Here is a 23,722-nt window from a genome sequence, read left to right as displayed (position 1 = left end):
GAGCCCCGCGTCAGTCGCGTCGCAGACCGAGTGCCGGCCGGACGTCGGCAGCCAGTGAGTGAAGTGAGTGCAGTGCACGCCGCTCCCGCGGGTCGTCGACCGCGAGTATGAGCGCTCGCCAACGTCGCCTCCCGACTCCGATTTCACCGGGATCTGCTTCCAGTCGCCACCTCTAAGGTGAGACTCAGGAACACCCCCGCAGCGAAAGCTCGCCGATTTCGAATTCCTTGACGCCAAGCACAAGCTCTCGACTGAACTTGAAGAAAAGCTCTCTAAAGATTCCAACGAGCCTCGTTGATGTAGTAAATCATTTAAATGGTATTCGTTAACCTAAAATGCTTTCCTTGAATCAATGTAAGAACGTTAATCTTTTGTGTAAAGTTATCTGTTCTTCAATCATTATCAGTTGATTTGTCTTCTATAACAGGTATTCCTATAATGTTTATGGCAGCTGTAGTGATTACTAATGTTCTTCTTCGAAACAATAACACCATCAGTATGTCCCTTCCTCAGTTAAAAGAGTGGGTACTAAGTATACAATAATTAAATACTAACTAAGCTAACAGAATACTAAAGAAACGCATCAAAACTAAGTTAACTTTACTGTAAACTGTGCACAGCACTAGTTGCAGCTAGTACACTAGGTACATGAAAACGATCCCGAGATATTACTGCTCCAAGGTTTAGCTAATTAGATGTCATGATACTCTTTCACACCTAAATAATTAAATATTCATAATAAAAATAATCTTCGACCAGGGACGCAGCACATGGTGTTATTGACCAGAACGTAAACCTGTTTTATGAAAATATTGTAAACAAAAGGTTGAAATTCCACCTAATTTGATTGTAATTCTAATGACTGTGATTATTTAAACAGAATTCGCGCAAAAGCTATTCGCCACTAAATAAACTAAATGGCGTGATATGAAAATTTGCTTGCTTGCTGTTTGTAGAATAATATGACTCATATCACGAACGTCAATAAGTAATCCTTGTCAAAATATAATATGAACTATGGTGAGGCTGACACATGTTACAAATAGGAAAGACCTAGAAGATAAAATTACATCAAAATATTACGGAGAAACTAAGAGGTGGGAACAGGTTTACATGGGATCGGCACTGGATGCCCTTTCTAGCTGAACAAATAAAGGTGAGACGAGTCTTACGTGTGTGTGTTTGCTATCCACTGCCTTTCACATCACGCCCGCTAGCGTTACAGACATTGCAGCACTTTGATCGACTCGAATATATTTATACTGAAAGCAATTGCATTTGACAGAGGTTAAGTGAACGGAGTTGAATTGAAGTTTTAAAGTTTACTATCACACTCATAAAGCTACAAGTGCTGATTGATAATTCAAATTCTATTCAAAATTCTTTATTCAATTTAGGATAATATATATCACTTATTGACGTCAAAAAAAAATACTTAAACTAAGTCTTCTGCCGGCTTCCAAAGCGCAGGTGCAGAAGAACGCCCTACACTACAATTATACCTGCGGTTTTTATCTGTGAATTCTTAGCAAACTTGTTTATTTGTTGTATAGGATACTGTGACGTGGATCGTATGTTATAGATACCTATTCGATTTAGTTAAATTCTACGGATAAAAAAAATAAAATGTCTGTTGATGTAAAGCCAGAGTAATACAGAGATAGTAAAGATGAAAAATAAAGTATAATCTTTACTTCTTATGTAAATGAAATTAATGTTTAGTAAATATTTTAGTCGCAGTAAACGTACAAATAATTGATCAAACAACAAATGTGAAGGGTTTAGTGAGACACGAACGCGGCGCCCATAAGCAGCAGGAACCCATTGCCATGGGATATCAACACAACACCATGCACTGAGTCACAACGATCATCCAATCGTGTCTGGTTCCTACGCCAGAAGACTAATTTTTTAAACAACCTCATGTTTATTTATCTTGAAGTTGTAATCTGTACTAATTTCTTACATTCTATTAAATGATACACTAACACCAACTTCATATATACATATGAATCCTCCCCTAACAGACTAGTGGTCAGATCAGATCTCATTACTGCATTTTGAGACTGACCATGATGGAGATTTGGTTTTCTAATATGTAACATGGTTAAAAAAACTTATCAACATTTCTTTCTCATAGATTTGTAGATTAACCGGTTAGAAGTTGATATTCTTGCTTTTTATGTATTCGTCGTTACCTTTATTTATTTATTGCAAGTTTCACATTTCTTGTGAATAGAACAAAATTCCTATTGTAATCTAAACTTGATATTTTGCGTAATGCGCAACTGTTTATCGGCGCTATTCACATCGCATTATATGTACGTACCTGGTCGTAAACATTAACGACTTCATTTCTTCAGTAAATCTCTACAAAGCGTTGTCAAACTTACCTGTTTGGAATTGATTTAGTTAATAAAAGTTGTCCAGTTTTTTGTTACGTTTCATTCATTGTTATAATTTTTGTTGCTTTTGAAGCAACGATACCATACGATCGTGGATACTGCATTGTTTCTAAGGGCATTGCTCGTCAGTTGTCATTCATTATTCTTCTTCTGTCTTCCGAATATGTAGTACAGAGTTTTGTACAACTTTAACGATTTCAGGAACTATTTTTCGAATTGGACTGTCTTACAGTCCGTAACTCAAATTATCCAGGTCACAGGAACCGGTCACCGACTACTGTCATTATATTCTGTACTTTATATGAACCTAATTGCTTTTCAAACAGAAGGTCAGCTGGGCCACGTCATACAGATACTTTACGACTATGACGGCTGCACTTTATATGAGCATTGTCGGAGGTTTAATAACAAACCTTAGTGTTTTTAACCCCCGACTATAGAAGGTGAGCAGTTATAATATTAAAGTGTCTGTGTATATGTATGTCTATCCGAGGCATCGTAGCAGCCAAACGGCTGAACCGATTTAGATCTAGTTTGTTTATTTGAAAAAGAATTTAATCGAGAGTGTTCTTAGCAATGTTTGGAAACTTTTTTCTAACAAATGAGAGGATGACAGCGACTCCGGAGGATTCTTAAATTTTTAATTTAGTTATTATCTTACTAATTTTGTGGTGTGATAATGAATTAACGCCAAATTTTACTGAAATAAACAGTATCGAAGTCTAAAGAAATTACATTTTTGAGGATATCAAAAGTAATAAAAAAAAGCAATATAACATTTTCTATTAACCTAATTCAACAGTATTTAACATTAATTAAATTTATGTAGATAGCTGATTATAGAAAGCACATATTAAGAATAACGGGCGATGCGATACGGCCCGGGGCTATTCTGCCGTCCGGTCTGGTCTAACTGTACTTACCGTTGGCGCGCAGTAGGTCGCAGACATCTCCACGAGAGATCACTATATGTACCTCAAGACATTAATATTACTATGAACATCATGATTATAACAAGCGTTTGAATTTATTTTTCAGAATGACGAAAGAACATATACAGGATGGATAGTACCCCGATATCCTGGATCTGTTGCCAAAAAAGTATATATAAATCTTAAAATAACTCAAAATTATTTTATTTGTTAACAAAATTCATACACGCCATCCTTATAATTTTTTAGGGCTATCTGACCTCTCTCATTACAATATTACTTTATATTTAGCGACAGAGCCACATTCAGCGACTCGAACCATCTAAGAAACATTTTTCCATTTTATCTGGATTTAAGATGAATTTCTAAATCTAAACTATAATTTATTAACAACTTACAATACAATATACAATAATTATTAACTTTTTTTGCATACTACATACAGGTATAGTAAATAAGTTAAATCCGCTGCAGTTTACAATATTAGATCAAAATAAATAAATTTGATCCTTATGATTCTGATCGCATTGAATAGACTGGAGATACATTAAGATAACCAACAACTCGTTTCTAGAGATTGTAGTTAGTATTGGATGAATGACAACGACAAGGTTATATCTAGTAGTTCAACTAGCGATATTAGGTTTATTGATTAACACAAAAATACCCGAAATATGTCCATTATCCATTATTTTACAATTCACAATTTGTAAAAGTATAAGAGGCGAACTTATTGCCAAGTTTTCTTTCGTATACAAAACTATGGCTTGGTTTAAAAAAGTTCTGTGATTAAAAATAAGGTAATTTAAGTTTTACTGTATAAAATGATTTGAATGAGACCTAAAAATGTATCTAGTTCGAGGGCCTCTAAGCTTGTTGGCCAGCGGCGCCACTGTCGACGGCAGCACACTGCACAGCGCTGGAGCGCGCGCGCTTGCTACCGGCCGGCGCAGTTTCTTGCTCGTGGTCAGGCTCAGGAACGATGAATCGTTCACGTTCATTTGTGATATTATAGTGAACACATACATGCAACACTAAATGAGTGTTGCAAAATACAGTCAATTTCTAAATAGGTACACTTCTTTTCCATCTATCTTAGCTTATCTAGACTTCGCGCGCGCCCGCCCGACTGCGAGCTTACTTTGAAGCTGCTCCCGTGTTAATATTTTTTTAATGTGAGATAATCATTTTACTTCAACATAAAAATTAGAAATTATTGTGCATAAAATATTTACGAACAAGATTTTCTAATAATTGGTGTTAAAAGTGTTAGCAATTGTGGATAAACTTCAATAATATTGTGTTAAAATAGCCGTAGTGAACAAAGGACACAGTGACTAAGCAAAGTGATGACTAATGCATCATCCTCGATCAACAGCTATTGCCATATTTGGTAGCAAACATTCAAGAACTCAAAACGGGCATCACAAATACTTTGCGAATTTTACCAGTGCTTAACTAAGTTCGTTGGCTCAGCGGTATACAGTGCGCCTCACACCTTGCAGGCCTGTGTTCAAATCTCGCCATCGCAAGCAACTACTATCAAGTTCCAGTTTACATCAATTATTATTATTATTATTATATATAATTTTTTTTTTATCAATTATCAAAAATGTCTGAAAATATAACCATGAGAAAAAAGAAAACAATTTCGACAAACTCTTTTGATTATACAGAAAATTTTCAAAATCATAGTTTGTCTACAACACATTCCGAGTTAGCAAGAAGCTTACCAGATTTATCAACGCTAAACTCCAGTGAATTGCGAGAACATAAAATCACGATTAGAACTTTGGAGTCTAAGCTAGAAAGTGCAAATAATGAAATTGATGAGCTAAATTTAGCCAATATAGAATTACAAAAACGACTTCATGAACGCGACTTAAGGATAAAAGAACTGATGCATATCTGTTCATCCAGCGCTTACAGGGAAAGCTCATCGTTAAGGAAGACAGCTCTTAGTTCAATTAAGAGGAAACTGAACTTTTGTAGCAATCCTGACACTCCAGTTAATAATAAAAGCTTAAATGTCATAAGCACGCCGATTTTCCAGCCAGGAGTTCCTAAGACAATAAACCAGGAAACACAAACAAACTACATTTCACAAAAGCCTGGGTTATCAAAAATGACTAATGTTTCCACTTCTTCTGCTCATGTTTCTCCTTCTTCTGCTCAAAAACTACAACAAAAGAATAAAATTTGGATTTTTGGAAGCCAACAGATCACCGGGATTGGAGTCATGTTGTCTTCTATGCGGGATTATTCAAAATACGAGCAATATACTGTTTCATGCTTTTCGAAACCATATGCTGCTTCATCTGAAATACTAAGAGGATGCACCAATACCACTACAATAAAAAAAGGTGACAAAATAATCATTTCAATGGGAGAAAACGACTCAAATCCGTTAAAAACAATATGCGAATTATATAATACTCTTAAATTAATAACTGATTATGATGTCATAATTTTAAGTGTAATTCACAATAGGTTTCTAAATGTAAAAATGTTAAATAAAGAAATCAACTTGATATGTGAGCAATTCTCAAACTGTAAGTTCTTAGATTTAAGAGGTAATAGTGACAATTGTACAATGCATGTATTACGGGACATTATTTGCAGAAAAATTAATTTTACTATAGATTGCATAGACTACAATAACAAATTTCTAAACTTCAATAAAAAATATGTCGGATCTGATATCTATATTGCTAAACAGAAACCTACTAGTAATGTCAAAAAATCCTGCTAACGGAAAGGAACAATACCATATTATTTTAAACCAGTAGATAAATGTAATAGTTTTGTTAGTCCGTTTGTAGATATATCTGAAAACAAATGCGAAATAATGTTAAAAAAAGGTACTATACCGTATTATTTTGCAAAATCTAGCATTAGGGATAAAAATAATTTGCAAACTACAAACTGTCAAAAGTTAAATTCTGATGATTTGGTCACAAAAGCGAAACAGTTTTTTCTTTAGATTATTACACCAAAATATTGCTGGAATTATATCAAAAAAAGAAATATTTGCTTTGGCACTTGACGATCTTAATAATAAAGGTTTATTACCGGACATAATTTGTCTGACCGAATCATTTGTCCAATTGGGCTGTGAGGACAATGTTATTGTGGATGGTTATATACTAGGATCATCTTTTTCGAGAACCGATAAGCAAAGAGGAGGAGTATGTTTACTGATTACCAATGAATTAGATTTCAGAAAAATTAGGGAGTTCGATTACTTAGCACAAAAAAATACATTTGAGTGTTGTGCTATTGAGGTGCTAAATTTTAACATCATTGTTATCGGTTTGTATCGAATACCTAATACCAAAAACCTCAAAACCTTTTTCGATAAACTGGACTTAATGCTTCACACATTATCAAAAAAATTTTGCAAAAAGAAAGTAATTATATCAGGTGACATAAATATAAATACTCTAAAAGATACTACACACTCACTGAGACTTAAAGATATGATGAAAAATAATAACCTAATTTTACATATTAATGAACCAACGCGACAAGCATCATGTATTGACCATATTATAAGTAACATTAAAAAGGCCAGCGGCTCTACAATTCCCTTATGTTTGTCGGATCATAACACTGCTCAACTATTAACAGTTCCAATGAAAAATAAAAATGTGGAATCTAAATGCCACTTTAGAATAAGAAGAGACTATAGTCCAGAAAATATAATTAAATTTAAAGGTTATCTTAAGAGTATCTCCTGGAATAGTGTTTTTGCTGAATCTGATTTGAATAAAGCCTTTTGTGAGTTTTATGATCTGTTTTGCTTATTATACAAGTTATGCTTTCCAGATATTAAGATAAAAGTAAATAATAACAAAGGGATTAATTGGATATCTAAAGGTTTACGGAAAAGCTGTATGACGAATAGGAAACTAAGATATAATTACTATAAAAATAAATCGGACTTTAATAAAATAATATATAAAAGATACTCCAAATTGTTGAAACAGTGTCTTGTATTTGCCAGAAAGAATGTGAACAATAAACTGTTGTCTAAAAGTAAGAATATATGTAGGACATCGTGGAATATTATAAAAAACGAATCATCACAGTCCAACAAACAACAAAATATTAAAATGATATCCCACTTAAATAACACTTACTGCGATCCTACTGACATAGCAAATATTTTTAACAATTATTTTATTGACATTACAAATAAATCAAATATTGACATCAAAAGAACAAATGACATAATAGGAGTTCAAAATTCAATTTATCTAAAACCTTTAGACGAAAATGAAATGAAAATAATAATACTTTCGCTTAAGAACACTAAGGCAGTCGGTTATGACTGTATATCAACAATGATTCTCAAATACTGCAGTGAGGAAATATGTTCAATTTTAACATATTTAGTCAATATGTCATTCGAAAAGGGTTGTTTTCCAGAAGTCCTTAAAATCTCACTAGTGAGGCCATTATTTAAAAAGGATGATAAAAATATTTTAAGTAATTATCGACCAATTGCTCTCCCATCGATTTTTTCTAAGATCTTTGAAAAGTGTATGCATAGGCGTCTTCTTAGTTTCTTTGAGAAATATGATCTCATCAAATCTGAACAGCATGGCTTTCGAAAAGACAAGTCAACCATAGGTGCTGTTTTTGACTTAGTTAGCGATACTATATATAATATTGACAAACAGTTGATGACCACTGTATTATTTTTCGATATGACAAAAGCCTTCGATATGGTACCACATGATTTATTATTACATAAATTAGAAAAATACGGTATTAGGGGAACGAGTCTAACTTGGCTACAATCTTATTTGTCCAACAGGAGACAATGTGTTGAAATTGAGTTCAATAATGATGAAAAAATAAAGCAGCAATGTAGATCATCTTTCCGAATTAATGCCTATGGAGTACCCCAAGGAAGTGTCTTGGGTCCTCTTCTCTTTCTCATTTTCATTAATGACCTTCCAAATACAACGAGTCACAAAATTATTCTATTTGCTGATGACATTTCGTTGATTATTAAAAGTAATGAGAATTCGTCGAAAGAAGAACATGCGAATGAAGTAAATAATGTCGTAAAAGTTATAGTAAGATGGCTCAATGAGAATAATTTATCCGTAAACCTGAGTAAAACAAATTTTATGCATTTTAATAAAGGTATATATACAAATAATGAATTAAATGTAATGCATAATGGAATTATTTTAAACCAAGCTAATAAAGTAAGTTTTTTGGGTATTGCTATTGACGACACATTTAGTTGGAAGACACATATTGACAACATCTGCTGCAAATTAAATAGATATGTATATGTTTTGTTTAAATTGAGGAAAATCGCAACTCTAGAATCTGTTCTATTTGCATATTATGGTTACATTGAGTCCAATATTAGATATGGCATCATTATTTGGGGAAATAGCGTCGAGATTAATAAAGCATTTATTGCGCAAAAAAAATGCGTGAGGGCCATCGCAGGAGTAGCCAATTATATATCGTGTAAACCATTATTTGAAAAATTTAAAATATTACCACTACCATGTTTATATATTCTAGAAGTAGCGAAATTTATAAAACTTAATCTGTTATTATTTAAGAAAGCGAGTGACATAAATCCCCGCAACACTAGACGTGGAGATAGACTAGTGCATGGTCATATACCGCGGACGAAGATGTACTCCAATAACTGTTACGGAATGTGTATAAAAATTTATAATAAGATTCCTGAGGCCATAAAAGGTTTACCATTCCGAAGGTTCAAGAAAGCTATGCATGATTTATTATTGACTGAACGTTTTTATAGTGTTAATGATTATCTTCAGGCCAAAATGTAATGGGATTGAATTTATTTTATAATTATTGACATTGTTTTTATTCATACTTATATTTTATTTTTTATTTTGACATCGTAATAATTAGATGAAATTGTATTGAATTATTATTATTGTGAACTATTTAATAAGATACATATATTTTCCTACGCCTCAGGTGGCAGAATATGTTTGACTCTAATTTATATAAGACCATCTGTATACCTACACATGTTTTAAAGGAATAAATTATTATGATTATTATTATTATCCGTTAATTATCTTCAATGAAGCTGTTTATTTAAACACTCTCTGTGAATTCATGGGCTTTTGATCCGAAAACCACATCAACCCAGTATTTTATAGCTAACTAGCTTTTGCCCGCAGTGACACCCGCGTGAATTTCATAGCAAAATCTCAGCAATTTTTTATCACATGTTCTGTATGACTGACTAAACATGAATTTAAATTTGTATATTTTCTTATCTTTAGTTCAATTTCCTGTTTCCCACTACGTGTCTCGTCCCGCAACTTGTCCAATCTCGCTTCCTGCTATGTAGGTATCCCGCCGTACCGTTTCCTATTATATTGTGCCATTACGTTTTTCGCAATGTCTCCCGCCCCGTTTCCCACTACTTGCCTCGCTCATTTTCCATTACGTGTTTCTCCATCCCATTTCCCGCTACGACTCCCACTCCCACCTTCTGCAACGTGGGCCACCCCTTTTTCCATGACGTCCATGTTACGTCCCGGTTTTATTAACCACAAACGTAAATTAAACTATATATGGGTCTCTCTTCAAAAATAATGAAGTTTTATATAAATTTCCCTACACCATTCCCCTGGAGATACAAGTTTCAAAATATAAATAATGCATTATTATAATTTCTTCCTCTTACGTAACATTTCAAGTTATTTATTAGTGTGAGGTGTGATTTACTACAAAGATTATGTTTACCAATTTTCAGGTTTTTATCTTGAAAATTGGATGAAGTACCATACAATTTTCACCCCCCTTTTGAAGAGGTGGAGGGTTAATTTTCAGAAAAATCTGAAACACGTATTCATTTATTTGCTGTAAACAACTAAAATCCTAAATTTCAAGTTACTAACTTCAACGGTGTAGAACTTTAATATAAAAGTTTTTCACCCCTTTGGTTTTGTGTCCAGGGAACTGTTACGATAGCATTTACCCCTAATTGTAATAAAATGATAACGCTGACGCACATTCACTGCATCAGCGACCTAGTTACTACTTCACATTTTTTTAACATTATTATTATTGAGTCAGTCCGCTCGCGACATTCTTTCTACATACCATTTCATATTATAATTTCCATTTCTTTGTAATTTATTCTTAAAATAAACAGTTTCATTATAATTTTCGTTTTTTAAAATAGACTTTCTACGGACTCCGTAACAGAACCTACATGCCAAACTTCTGCTTCCTACGTCCAGTAGTTTCGGCTGTACGTTGTCTGTTAGTCAGCCAGCCACTCAGTAACGCAAGAGTTTTATATATATGGATTAACATGGATTGGGTACTAGTTTCCAACTAGTAGGTACCCAATCAATGTTAATCCATATATATAAAACTTCTACGATCACTGTAACTCATTAGGAAATTATCAAATTTGGTTGTTGTCATTAACCGAACTCGAGCCTCCTTGACAACCACACGGGTGCAGTTTCCCCCGCTGCCCTTGAACCGAGCGCGGCTGATGGCGGCTGACCATGTCATTGCGCTGCGCCCTTCCTGACGACAGTAGACGTAGTAGTTGATGTACATTTACAAATTAATGACACTCCATTAACAATAAACAATGATATTTCTTATTATGTCATGTATTTAGCAATGAATATGCTGATATTAACAAAACGGTTGGTTTTAATTTCATATGCTTGATAAAAATCAAAATACACAAAATTCCACTAAACTAATTTCTCAAAAAGAAAATGATGGGTTTGACCCCCACCGCATACAAACAACTTGTGTTTGCCAACTTGTTCTGCTTCGTCGTGTCTCACGTCTATGTTTCTCGATAATACCTAATACAGTGAACAAAATTGAAGGCACTTACGTACTGTGCCGACCCCACATGAGTGGAATAAAGAAGAAGAAGAAGAAGAAGTGTCAATACAGTGACCAAACTTGTTTACGACACATTCCCTAGCCGCCAAGCACAATCTTGCTTGACTGTAAGTCTGTGGCTGACCAATAATTTCTGATAGATTAAACTTTTTCAGTTGGCTTGTTAATTCAACTTCACGTAACGAAAGAGGGATGTACATAGACTTAGTACAAGTGATACACGTGATAAAGTAAATAGCATTCTGAATATGCAAATGAGGATATTAATTTTTTAAAAACTATCAATCAAAACCAACTCATTTAGCAGCTCGTATTATGTAGTGCATTAAGAAACATAAGCCAGATGACAAATCTGCCAATCGCAAGTAGCTGCAGGCGCTAATCCGACATGCACCGACATTATACAACTTGGAGATTTATTGTAGGCGTTTTGAAACTAGAACGATGTCTGGCCCTGGTTCGTGAATGCACGATGCAAATAAAGCACAATGTATCACTTACAGTTACATATTCCCTGATGGGAACATCGGCGTCTTCCTTAGACAACCTTAATCGTAACTACTCTTATTAAAAACTTTCAGCCTCAATTAAAAGGAGGCAGGTTCTATAAACTATTTTCAAGTGTAAAACAGTGAGCATCAGCATCTTTTCCGTGGTATAATACTATCAGTCTGTTGATAAATCCTATGATTGACCTCTTACTTGGTCGTATAAACCTGAGTACATAATGTTTAATCTAACACGAACCTTCATCTAATTCAGTCATCACATCTTCATATAAAAATGTTTTCCTCTGTTACCAAAAATTACTACACATTACTCAAAGGAAGCTCAAAATCTAATGTTAACAAGTATCACACGAGGACCTTACCTCGTGATACTTTTAGCACTATTAATAGTTTCTTTACATTTCAGTAGTTTTTTCAGGTTTAGAAAGCTATTCAGAAATTTTATCGAATCGAGTAAAAGATATGATATTCAGAGCGCGGCTCACTGCGCACGCCGTGTTGAGAGCAAGCTGAACAATTAACGAGACAATGATTACCGTCTGGCGAGATAAATAAACGGAGGCTGGCTATTTTTGTGGCAGTTTGCTGCGCGAGCTGCTAATCTTGCAAGTGCAAGCGAAGCGTCATGCTTTTGTTTACCTCAGCGATAACGATAATAATGATCTAAAGGCCCAAGGGCTCAACTAGGACGTGCCATTTCTATCAAGTGGTTCACTTCGAGGATCCCTAGGACCAGTAGAATTTCCACTTTAAACACAAAAATGATTTTAAATGTTGAGTACCGAATTTTTTGTAAATATAAGAAGACCACATTAGATGTTAAAGATACTCAAATATTAATTACGATATTGACAATAGCTCAAAAGATAAATCAATGACATTTACTAGTCGTTCCAAAACCATAGCCAAAGTTATTGAAAATGGGAAGCTGACAAAGCGTATTAAACTTGTAACCAGTAGTTTGTAGCTTGTGAGAAATTACTATTTAATATAAAAATTGACGTGAAAAAGTGCCTGTGAAGGTCTAATTTCTGAATAAATGATTTGAATTTGTAATATTTTATTGTCTTAAAGAGTAAGTAAGTACACGATATTTACATAATTGTGCAAAATAGATATTGGCTCTGTAGTTATTGGTTAGACGTCGTAATATTGACCTGTGTGCCCATTTACTATTGTATGAACTCGAGGTCATCAACTTTTATTGATACCTGACTATTACTTACCATAACTGCATAAGTAAACACTGAATTTGCATCAACTTGAGATTACTTACTCAATGCATCATGTAGACACAGCAAAGTGTAGTACGTCGCTTAGACGTAATTAAAAATCTTTTGCACATAGCGGCGTTGTGGGTGCTCGGCGGAAAATTAAATGATAACAAAATAGACTAAATAGATGTCACATTTAGATTAAAAGGGAATTGTAGAAATGTTGAAGGTCACAGCGCATACATACATACTTATTATTCTGCGTGATAACATAGAAATGTGAACGACTAAAATTTATATTTCACGAAAGTTGAATTGAAATTGAAAGTCGATTCCAAACGGACCGTCTAGCAATTGTTTTGGGAGCTGCCTGCATGCGATTGAAATAATGATAGACGATTCAACATTGACACGAGTACGACTTAAGAGAGTGTGTACAGTGACACCTCAATTGCAATGTATCGGGAGAGTCACACTTCCAAGAGTTGGAGAGCGCCCCCGCGACCTCGAGGCGGCCCTGCGTCACGCCGGGTCACGGGTCGAAGGTCACACTTTTGGTAGACAAAGACACATGTCACTGTAGTCTTGGTATCTTTAGCTATGTGACCTCCCGCGTTGAGCAATCAATTATGTTTGAAAATAGCACTGTGTATGAGTGCTCGTCGCTTATTAATGATTACATCACACACATGTAAAAAACTGTGTTTTTAATCGTCAGTAAAAATAAATGTTTAGCATCACTTTAAGTATTACTAAACTTTTATTTTTTGTAATATATGTTATTTTACCATGTATCCAATGAAGACAGACAAAGGGAAAAGCTTAACATTGGAACCTTTTAATACATAGACATTTTTCCTATTTATCAGTCCCCGTTGTCATTGCAGTTAGGTACAGTAATAGTTACTGTAACTTCCACGTGACGTCAATGCTTACAAAGAAATGTACGCAAATCATGTTTTACCCCAATAGTTGTCCACTCTGTAACAGTCCAGCGGCCGTAGCTCGGCTATATTCAAAATAACAAAACGTCAAAGACGATTTTGCTACGGTACTGTCGGCAACGCCGCGTGGTGGGGCGCTTTGTGGCGGTAGGATAATAACCACGCGATTCGTCTGACGTCTGATGATACTCGCAAAAAACGCATCCTGTTTGAGACGCGACTTGGACGATTCTGGTGTCGTAGTATACTATTGGCGACCATACGTTTAACGAGATTACATTGGCTTTCTACAGCTATATATCAACAGCTTCATTTCTCGAGAAGCTGTAGATTATGTATGTTCAAAGCAATTTATATGGAAAGAACTAGACTCATTTTTATATTAATTTTATTATGCATCATATTTCAAGTCTCATCAGACGGGTAATCATAATATCGTATGTAGTAATAAAAATAATATTGTAAATGCGAAAGTTTGTGAGGATGTGTGTATGTATGTTTGTTATCTTTTACGCAAAATCTACTCGACCGATTGTTACGGCGCAGCTATTCTGTGTTTCATATAGTATACGTATATTATATCCTTTAATTCCCATTCCCTAAATGTAATGCAGTTGTGCAATAACGGAAGTTGTTACAATATATTTGCTGTTCTGTTTGGGCAATGATGCAATGAGCAAGTATTTGCGTTATGTCATCCAGTTCATTGATCAGAAACTGCAGCGAAATCGTGCAGTTCCTCGAGTTCAGCAACGGAGATGGGCGGTCACAGATAATATGTTGTATCATCGGCTCCAATATGATATCTATCGGTACTTGCGTGATGTCCTATGATGATTTATATTCTTTTTAACAAAATTCTCCTCCTTTTAATTTTAATTAGTTTATCATTCTTATTTCTCAACCCTTTATTTGTGTTTCTGTAATGATATCTTCTGTCTGGTATCACATAGTTTTATTATTATCAATAATATTTATAGGTTCAATGTGCATATTATATGCTTATAAACCTTCCTCTTGAATCACTTTGTCTATTTAAAAACCCACATCGAAGTCCGTGGCGTAGTAAACATCTAAGCATATACAAACGGACAGAGTGGGAAGCGACTTTGTTTTATAGTATGTAGTGATAGCGATACATAATGCAAGAGATTAATATTGGATACCACTAGCTCTCTCTCTCCATGAAGCTGTGTTACTGTAACATGCAATATGAAGCTGAGTAACTGTAACAAGCAATGTTTAGCAATTACTACTCTTAGCTATAAAAGTTTATATTTCTATGACTGAAAATGGACTAATACGTAACATAGATAATAAATAAATAAATATAAATATATTAGGACAAATCACACAAATTGAGCTAGCCCCAAAGTAAGTTCGAGACTTGTGTTATGGGATACTAACTCAACGAAACTATATTTTATAACAAATACATATATAGATAAACCAATCCAAGACCCGGGCCAGTCAGAAAAAGATCATTTTCCATCATTACCCGACCGGGGATCGAACCCGGGACCTCTCGGTTCAGTAGCAAGCGCCTTACCACTTACCACTGCGCCACCGAGGTCGTCAAATAATAATACGAACCAATACGAACGAGATAAGATTTAAATTCGTCAGCTTGCTGCATGCAATTTGGACTATCCTCCATTTCGAGATTGTTATCAGATTCCTGATCTTTGTGTTGAAACTTTCTGCATTTGCAAACCACAATAAAGCTGCGCAGTGCAAGGCGGAGTTGCAACACGCTGCGCCCGATCTGCGTCAGCCGACTGACACACTTGGCTGCAGCACGACGGACGCGAATAGAACTTTATGTAACGCGTGTCATCACGACTGACACGACACATCCCCGAATATTCGGTCAATTTGCGTATATTTTTATATCTTTGGAATGATGTACAAAACATCCAGACTTATTTCTTATTTGTACTAACCGACTGTTTGCTTAATTACTGGATATTTTTGGCATGGTTGACTGGAGTCCTAAAGTAGAGTATAATGCCAAAAGTTTTCTAATTCTACTGACTAATTGCTGACTCCTGGTTTGAAGGCGAAAATCCCTGTGCAACTGTATATTGCATAGATACCAAATTATTATGATCATCCAGATCACTATTTAAAGGCTGATAGAATCCGTCGTACTTTAAACCTCAGATCAATTTTTAGGTAATTGTTCTGAGCTTTCAACAATGTTCACTCGTTGTTAGCAGTCCTTCTAATAATTTAAGTTTACTTTAAGGTTCAAGTTCTAACCGAATCCCAATTTTCAAGCGTAGGTTGAGTCTGAAATGACGTACCTACGCGCATTTGTTTAACCTACGAATTTCAAGACGCGTGCCGATTATACAATCTAGTAAATAATTAGTCTACAACAGTCGTTAGCCGCAGGCGAGGCACCTTTCTGTCAGTTGTTACTGTCAATTTAAAACGAACTTTGTGTTAGAGTGCTCAACGTGGCTTGGCATCAGCGACAGCGTCCACAACCCCAACTTCAGAACTAGGTTCACATCACAAGCATTGTCCCGACGTGACATGACCTCGTTGGAGCGACCATCTGGCGAAGCGAGCGAGATTGGCTGGTGTCGAAATGTGAACGTTCACGGCACACTAGATGAATTAGTATGTATACCTCTTGATGGTATTGTCCACGATAAAACTACAAATAGGTTCGAAATTATATTTTTTATGGATTTTAATACTGGTCACTAGTTGCGGCGTCGCTCGTCAGTTGTTCCTCACCTTCGAACACCCACGCAAAGTAACCATTGATATTTGACATAGATCGCGATCTGGTTTAGGAAGATATATTTATTTAAAAATAATATTGATTGATACGCTGCATTGGACTGCTTGGAAGCACTCAAGTCTTATCTAATCTGAACCTTCGAACACCCACGCAAAGTAACCATTGATATTTGACATAGATCGCGATCTGGTTTAGGAAGATATATTTATTTAAAAATAATATTGATTGATACGCTGCATTGGACTGCTTGGAAGCACTCAAGTCTTATCTAATCTGCTGTGGATGTTGATCCCAGAGCATTCGTAGCGAGGGCGTGCGAGGGGAGTCAAGACGGGTTGCAGCTGCAGCTGCTAGACCGGTCGCGAACTGCAGCTTCCCCCGCCTCCCGTCACCCGCAAAAGGTCAACGACCTCTCTCCAACTGCTGCAACACTCGGATCGAATACTGTAAGATTCCCTCCGCACGAAGGTTACAGTCAATCTGTTATAAGTTCACTAGCTAGTGAATACTTATTTTGATTACGATTTTATTCCTTAACCCGTACATACAATTCTGGTTTGTCAGTGTCCACAAGCAAAGGAATAACATTACTTGTGTCTTGTACAGAGACACAGCCAAGGTCCACTAAAAAGGTGAAGAATCTCCTCTGCACCATTGACGGCGCAGGCCATTCTGTATTCTATCTGCACCATTGCATACAGTACAGCGGGGAAAATCTGCCTTTATATTAGATTTCACCATTTCATCCAATAAGTACATGTTGTAAAGTACTTTTCATTTCAGCAACCTATGACTATTTATTTATTAAATATATTTTATCGTCTTACTGTCTTAATCTGTGTACCTGGTCAATACAGTCAATACAGTTCCTTGCTCTCGAACTTTAACGTCAGATAAATAGCAAACTACATAAAACAAAACCGTATCGCAAAATATGTTGGTTTATAGCAAATAAACTCAACAGTTACATTTCACACTCGCAGCAAAACATGCAATGAAAAGTTGTGTACAATTCCGAGATAGACTCGACAATTGGCTGGAGAACGTCGTTGAGTTTCTGTCCGCGAACGCAGCCGCGGACCGTCGCTAGTCACGACTCACGGAGCTGCGTTTGAGACTAGAACGCGAACGAGAACATGTTTGTTTGATACGCACATTGATTTGATTTATACCTTTATAAGTGTATGAACACTTAAATATTCATTATCAACATTCTCTCTAAATTTTCTTTGTAGAGATATTGTAGGCTTGCATGATAATCGTCTGCTGAGCGTGTAGCTGCTGGCGCGAGCATCGTGCAGCGCAATGAGGTGATTCGCAGAGCGTTTCGACCGCAGCGGTCACGCTGTCATTACAATGTTTCAAATTTTTACAAAGACAAGAATGATTTTTACTATAATATGACTTTACATTAATTTCTCTATACTGTAGTAATGACAATTTTATGAATGATTGATTTTGGAAATGATTCCTTCCTCAAGAAAATCGATGTAATAAGAAAATTGTAATCACCGCGCAGCCGCAGCGTCGAAACCGAACCACCCAAAGCACCATAGGGCGCTACCTTGAGCGGAGCGTAGATAACTCTACTTACTTTTATATGTTAAATTAAGGAAATTAAAGGTAATGCTAAATTAATACAAGCTAATTTGTCATTACCAATTGCAACTTGAGATAGAATTTGGAGGTACACGTTATTCACAAAGTAATCAAAACAAATCCATCGTCATGCACATGCATGATAACGATCTCCAATAACACTAGCTAGCATATTCCTCTCCCTTGTTCTAGATCACTGAAATTTCCTTTCTATCTACAAAATTAATTTCGTCTGTTTATCACTATTTCCATTATCCTCCAAAACGCTTATGAAATTTGTCGAATCTAAATGTGATGGCAAGTTGCTGTCTGAACTAGTTTCCATAAGTGTGCCGATTGAGTTGAGATGTGCACGTTGATGTCACGATGTTCTGTTTGTTACTCCTTGGTCCTGAGCTCTGTCGGAGGCTCTGCGCGTGACGTTACTGCGAGGCTACTGACCTTCCGTGCGGAAACTAATACGGTGACGCTGCTGCCGATAACATGGCTTTGGATATAACGATGTGTGTTCCATCCAACTGCTCTGCTTGAAATACCTACTTGCCTATAGTCATTGTAAATAAAATAAAATACCTACGTAAAATGCGTTTATTCCATAACCCATACTGTAAACGTAATACAAAAACTTAAATTTTATGCTAATAATAAACACGATAATTAATATTTATATCTTTGTCGAGCTGGATGCAAGTCCAGTGCAACATAATGCCACTGTCCACATCCAATTATAACATTACCTACTAGAAATTAAAAAATATCTTCAGCTTAGTCCTGAAGCTTCAGATTCAGATTAAATTCTTATTAGTTATGCAATTTCTTGACTCTGCAACCTATATAAGTCTCTTTGGAGCGAGTAATAAAACGTAATTTCCTTCCATCCGGTCGCAGGTTTCCAACCCTGACCTGGCTCGTCGCAGCCACAAGCGCTTATCATTTGATCGCGTTGCTACCGATTGTGCCACGTCGATTTGCGTCACAAGTCGTGCCTCGCGATCTCCGTGGAGGAACACTCGAGTGAGAGCACATCCTTTCTTGTCACTGCAATCAGAGCGGATTCGTACGAAATCCGCGTTGTAAATAATAAAAGACAACGTAAGGCGACCAAATAAGTAGATCAATATTTTCGAACGTTTCTGTATAGTACTTGTCTGTAGGTATTCTAAGGATCTTTTTTACGAAGTCCAGTTACAATCAACAGCGCATATAGGTATCTACCTAGGCTTCTGCTGCCGGAAATAATACTCTTAGTTTAGTACTTTGTTACAGGACGATAGGATGACAGAACTATGATAGAACTTCATAGGATCACGGGCATAATTATGTATTTCATAAAAGATTTTATATGCCTTATCGAAAAAATCAAACTACTTATCTACTGAAATGCTGTTACTGAAATGTCATTGTATTTGACACGTTATAGCAAGTTTTTTTAGTTTTTTTGATAGGTATTTTGCTGTGCAAAATTTTTTGTGATGAGCTTTGTAGAAATAAACAGAACCAAGTTATGTTAACCTGGAATCGCAGGGTCTGGGCGTGATGGTCGCTCCGTGGCGCTCTCCGTACTCGGGCGGCAGCGGTCGGCGCAGCCTCATGAGGTTTCATCTCCACATCTCAGTCATAGCGTAGCTGTAGGTAGTTACACCAAGAGATACAGCGATAACACCACTCTGTAGCTATATCAAAAATATGTAGTTCGATGTAATGTATTCATGTACAATTGTGTACCAGCTATAAACATTATTCCCATTTCTATTACATTTTATAATTATTGTTTTTTATTTCGGAATTCGTTACCGAATTGTATTTTTCAGTCTATTGTCTATTTTAATATAGTAACCATAATTTTGCTCGCTATTTATGAAAAAGTATATTAAAATATTATTGTTTGTATTTCCAGGCGATGCGAGGGTGGTGCATGCGGTGGTGGGGCGGCGGGTCTCGCCGCACGCTGCGCTGGCTAGCGGCGCTGCTGTGCTGGGGCGCGCTGGCGGCGCTGGCTCTGCCGCGCTTGCAGCCGCTGCCCCCGCACCGCCCCGCGCCCCCCGCGCGGCTGTTGCTGCAGTCCGAGCCGCAGCCCGCCGTCTCCACGCCAGCGCCGACCCCCGCCCCGCAGCTGCCCGACACCGACCACCGCATTATTTCTGAAAATGAAATCCGCGCTGATCTCGAGCGTCGTCTGCCCTCGCTACCTTATGCCTACTGGCATAAACACAAGGATGACAAAAATAAATTCTTCAAGAAAAAAGACTGCGCTCCATTCCCTTCCATATATGAACTTCAATTCCACAACACTTACTGGCAGAGCCTGTACTCGAGCCAGGGCGTCTTCCATTTCTACGGCGCGTACATGGACGCACGGAACGCATCGCGCATCGGGCGCGCCGTGAGGGTGCTCGGCGTGCACGACCGCATCAAGCCGACCATCGTCACGCACTGCCAGCTCTGGTTCGAGGAGCGCGCCGAGCCGGTACTGGTCCGGAATCTCGAGTACAAGTACATATGGAATAGCAAATGGGGCAACTACCGCGACCATGTACTGCAGCCCTATTTGATGGCGTGTGTGTTGCCGAAGGACGTTCAACATCTGGTGCCAGCCTCTGTCTCCATCGTGGAGAATGCGTGCGACCGCGCCACCAACAATCTGCGAGTGCACAACGACCGCCCAAATCCCGTCCTCGGTCGGAAGGAATTCGCGGTCTGCGTTAAAGGACTCGATTTCTTACACGAAGATCTTTCAGTCCGCCTAGTCGAGTGGATAGAACTCATTAAAATCATGGGAGCGGACAAAGTGTTCTTTTACGAACTGCAAGTGCATCAAAATATTACTAAAGTATTGGACTATTATAAAAAACAAGGTACGGTGACCGTGACGCCGATTACGCTGCCGGGCGGCCAGCCGAACCTGCCCGGGCTACAGCACATGTACCTCAAATCGAAGACGACGCATAAGCGTCAGATGGAGCTGATCCCATACAATGACTGCCTGTACCGACACATGTACGAGTACCGCTGGTTGGCACTCCTCGATATCGACGAGGTGATCGTGCCTTTGGAAGACGCGGATTGGAGTTCGCTGATGAAGCGTATACTGCCGTTGTCGAAGCAGCCGTCTAGCAAACCGCCGCGGTCGTCCTACCACGCTTCAAACATATATTACTTAGACTCGCTGCGCCACGAGCACGGCTGGGAGGAGGGCTTGCCGCGCTACATGCACATGTTGCAGCACGTGTACCGCACACGCAACTTCACGAAACCTGGTCAGTACGTGAAGGCATTTCATGAGACGGACCGAGTTCTGGCCCTCCACAACCACTTCCCGCTGGCGTGCCTCGGTGGTCCATGCTCGTCTTACGCCCTGGAGACGAAGCACGCGCGTCTGCAGCACTACCGGGCCGACTGCGTGTCGGCGCTCAGCAAGACGTGCAAGGAGCTGCGCTCGGAGCCCGTGCGGGACACGACGCTGTGGCGCTGGCGGGACCCGCTCGTGTCCCGCACCGAGGCCGTGCTGCGCACGCTCGGCTTCCTCCCCCCGCACCGGTGACACACGCGCTCGCGCGCTTGCGACCCGCGCGATTCCTACGCTTAGTCCTAAATGTATTAAATGCTAGTATTAAACGTATTTTTATAGTATAATGCCTATTTTGATTTTTTCCTTGACTGTTTAATAGTTAAGTCCCTCACGACACTATATCACACCATCTCCAGTATATAACATAATGTTATCCGGGGCTATAACTATTTCGCCATCTTGGATGGTCCGCCATATTGAATTTCGAATGACGTCACTTTATTTTTTGAGTTACTCATTAATCCCTTTCATTTGATATCCATATTGTAGAATGCATTATAAATAACTATCCATATTGGATTTAGAATGACGTCACACAGCTTATCGTGTATTGTCATCCATACTAAACGTGTATACGAAATTTCAGCTCAATCGGTTGAAGATATCTGCTTCAAAATTGAGTAGCAAAATTCCACCCGAACAAACATACATACATACATTGCAAGTTAAATAAAAGCTTTTAAGAAGTGTAAAGATATAACTTTCATGTTTATTTTTAATTCTTTCGGGGTGAAAAAAAAATGAAAATTTATTAGTAAATAACTGTTACATGACATAATATTGTGCGCTGACACCCGCTGCAGACCCCCCTGTGCTGTGGGCGGCAGGCTCCTCAGTAGATATTTACAGAGTTATTTACTGTGGTATAATGACACATTATATGATTCGCATTTAACTTAAATTAAATGGAAAGTAAACATTAAAGTTTAGATAATTATTTATAGACATGAAATGGAACGTAAACATTATTAGGATACATTTATATAAATATGAAGTACTAAAGAATGTTAAATTTGCTAAAAGATAAATTATATTTAATTACAGTTAAATATTCGCTATAGTATAGTCTAAATATTATATGTATTTTGTATACTATAGGGCTTTTCAATTGTATTGTGTTAGCACTAACCAAAGTTTAAGTGATGACATAAAATAAGTCCTCAGTCTCAGTGTAGGTCAAATTACTTAACCAATCAAAGATAAACCTCCTAAGTTCTTGTTTTTAGTATTTCTATCCTTCAACTGTTGTTTATTATATAGTTTTGGAGCTAGGTAGTTAAAGAATCTTCGGGCAAATTTGGTTTTTGCGCTAGGAACAGGGCAGCGCTGTATGTGTCTTATCATTTGGGGAGGCGTCGGGGTCGTCAGTCTATGGAAACTTGCTAAAGTTGCGTAGACAAACGGGGTGATGAACGAGAATGAAAATACTTACTAGCTGCGCCCGCGCCGCGGAAATTCCCACGGGAGCGACCCGTGGGAATTTCGGGATAAAAAGTACCCTATGTGTAATTCCAGGCTATATTTTACCCGTTTCATAACAAACAAATCGGTAGATTTTGTGTAAACATACAGACACCCATACATCCTCACAAACTTCCGCATACATAATACTTAATTATGAGGATATCAAAAAGCTCCTGACAAAAAGAGTTATTATTTTACGCCAAGAACATTTTGTTGCTCTTACAATTCGCTAAGGCGGTTAATGTTTGGACTAACAATCTTGTTGTATAAGGTAATGTACATGTAAGTATGCCAAATTTCATAAAACTGATAGGATCCAATCTATCGATTAATTTCATTTATAAAATGTGTAAAACATTAAACCAGTCAGTGGTGTATCTTTGAGTATAACATGGGGATTCCCCGTTTGTGTCCGATGCTGGGTCATCATGAGGTACGCGTGAAGTGAAACGCCGGATGCTTTAAATAAACCCTTTTTATTTTAAAGTCATACTGCCTTAAATACTAATTGGTGGCACACATGTAAAATATATAGTAAGGCGGATGATCAAATAATTAATACCCATTCTCATATTACAGTCAGATAACGCCTTTTGTTTTGGTAACTTGATTCAATAAATTCAATATCTTTAATTCATTTGTAATTTGATTG

General features: G+C 37.3%; 1 protein-coding gene across 2 annotated transcripts; it reads left to right on the top strand.

Moving 5' to 3' along the window:
- LOC128679220 (beta-1,4-galactosyltransferase galt-1-like) lies at positions 1 to 21,890 on the top strand. Of its 2 annotated transcripts, none has more exons than XM_053761302.2 (2): positions 1 to 177; positions 20,155 to 21,890. In XM_053761302.2, exon 2 carries the CDS (start codon positions 20,158 to 20,160, stop codon positions 21,796 to 21,798), a length of 1,641 nt encoding a protein of 546 aa, XP_053617277.1. In that variant the 5' UTR covers positions 1 to 177; positions 20,155 to 20,157; the 3' UTR covers positions 21,799 to 21,890. The 2 variants fall into 2 exon arrangements, with proteins under 2 accessions (XP_053617277.1, XP_053617279.1); XM_053761304.2 differs by lacking the exon at positions 1 to 177 and adding an exon at positions 19,703 to 19,852.
- The last annotated feature ends 1,832 nt before the right edge of the window (positions 21,891 to 23,722 follow it).

The sequence above is a fragment of the Plodia interpunctella genome, chromosome 21 (genome assembly GCF_027563975.2).
Source record: "Plodia interpunctella isolate USDA-ARS_2022_Savannah chromosome 21, ilPloInte3.2, whole genome shotgun sequence".
In the NCBI taxonomy this organism is placed as follows: domain Eukaryota; kingdom Metazoa; phylum Arthropoda; class Insecta; order Lepidoptera; family Pyralidae; genus Plodia; species Plodia interpunctella.
The sequence above is the reverse complement of the archived record's forward strand: the minus strand, read 5'-3'. Positions and strand labels throughout refer to the sequence as shown.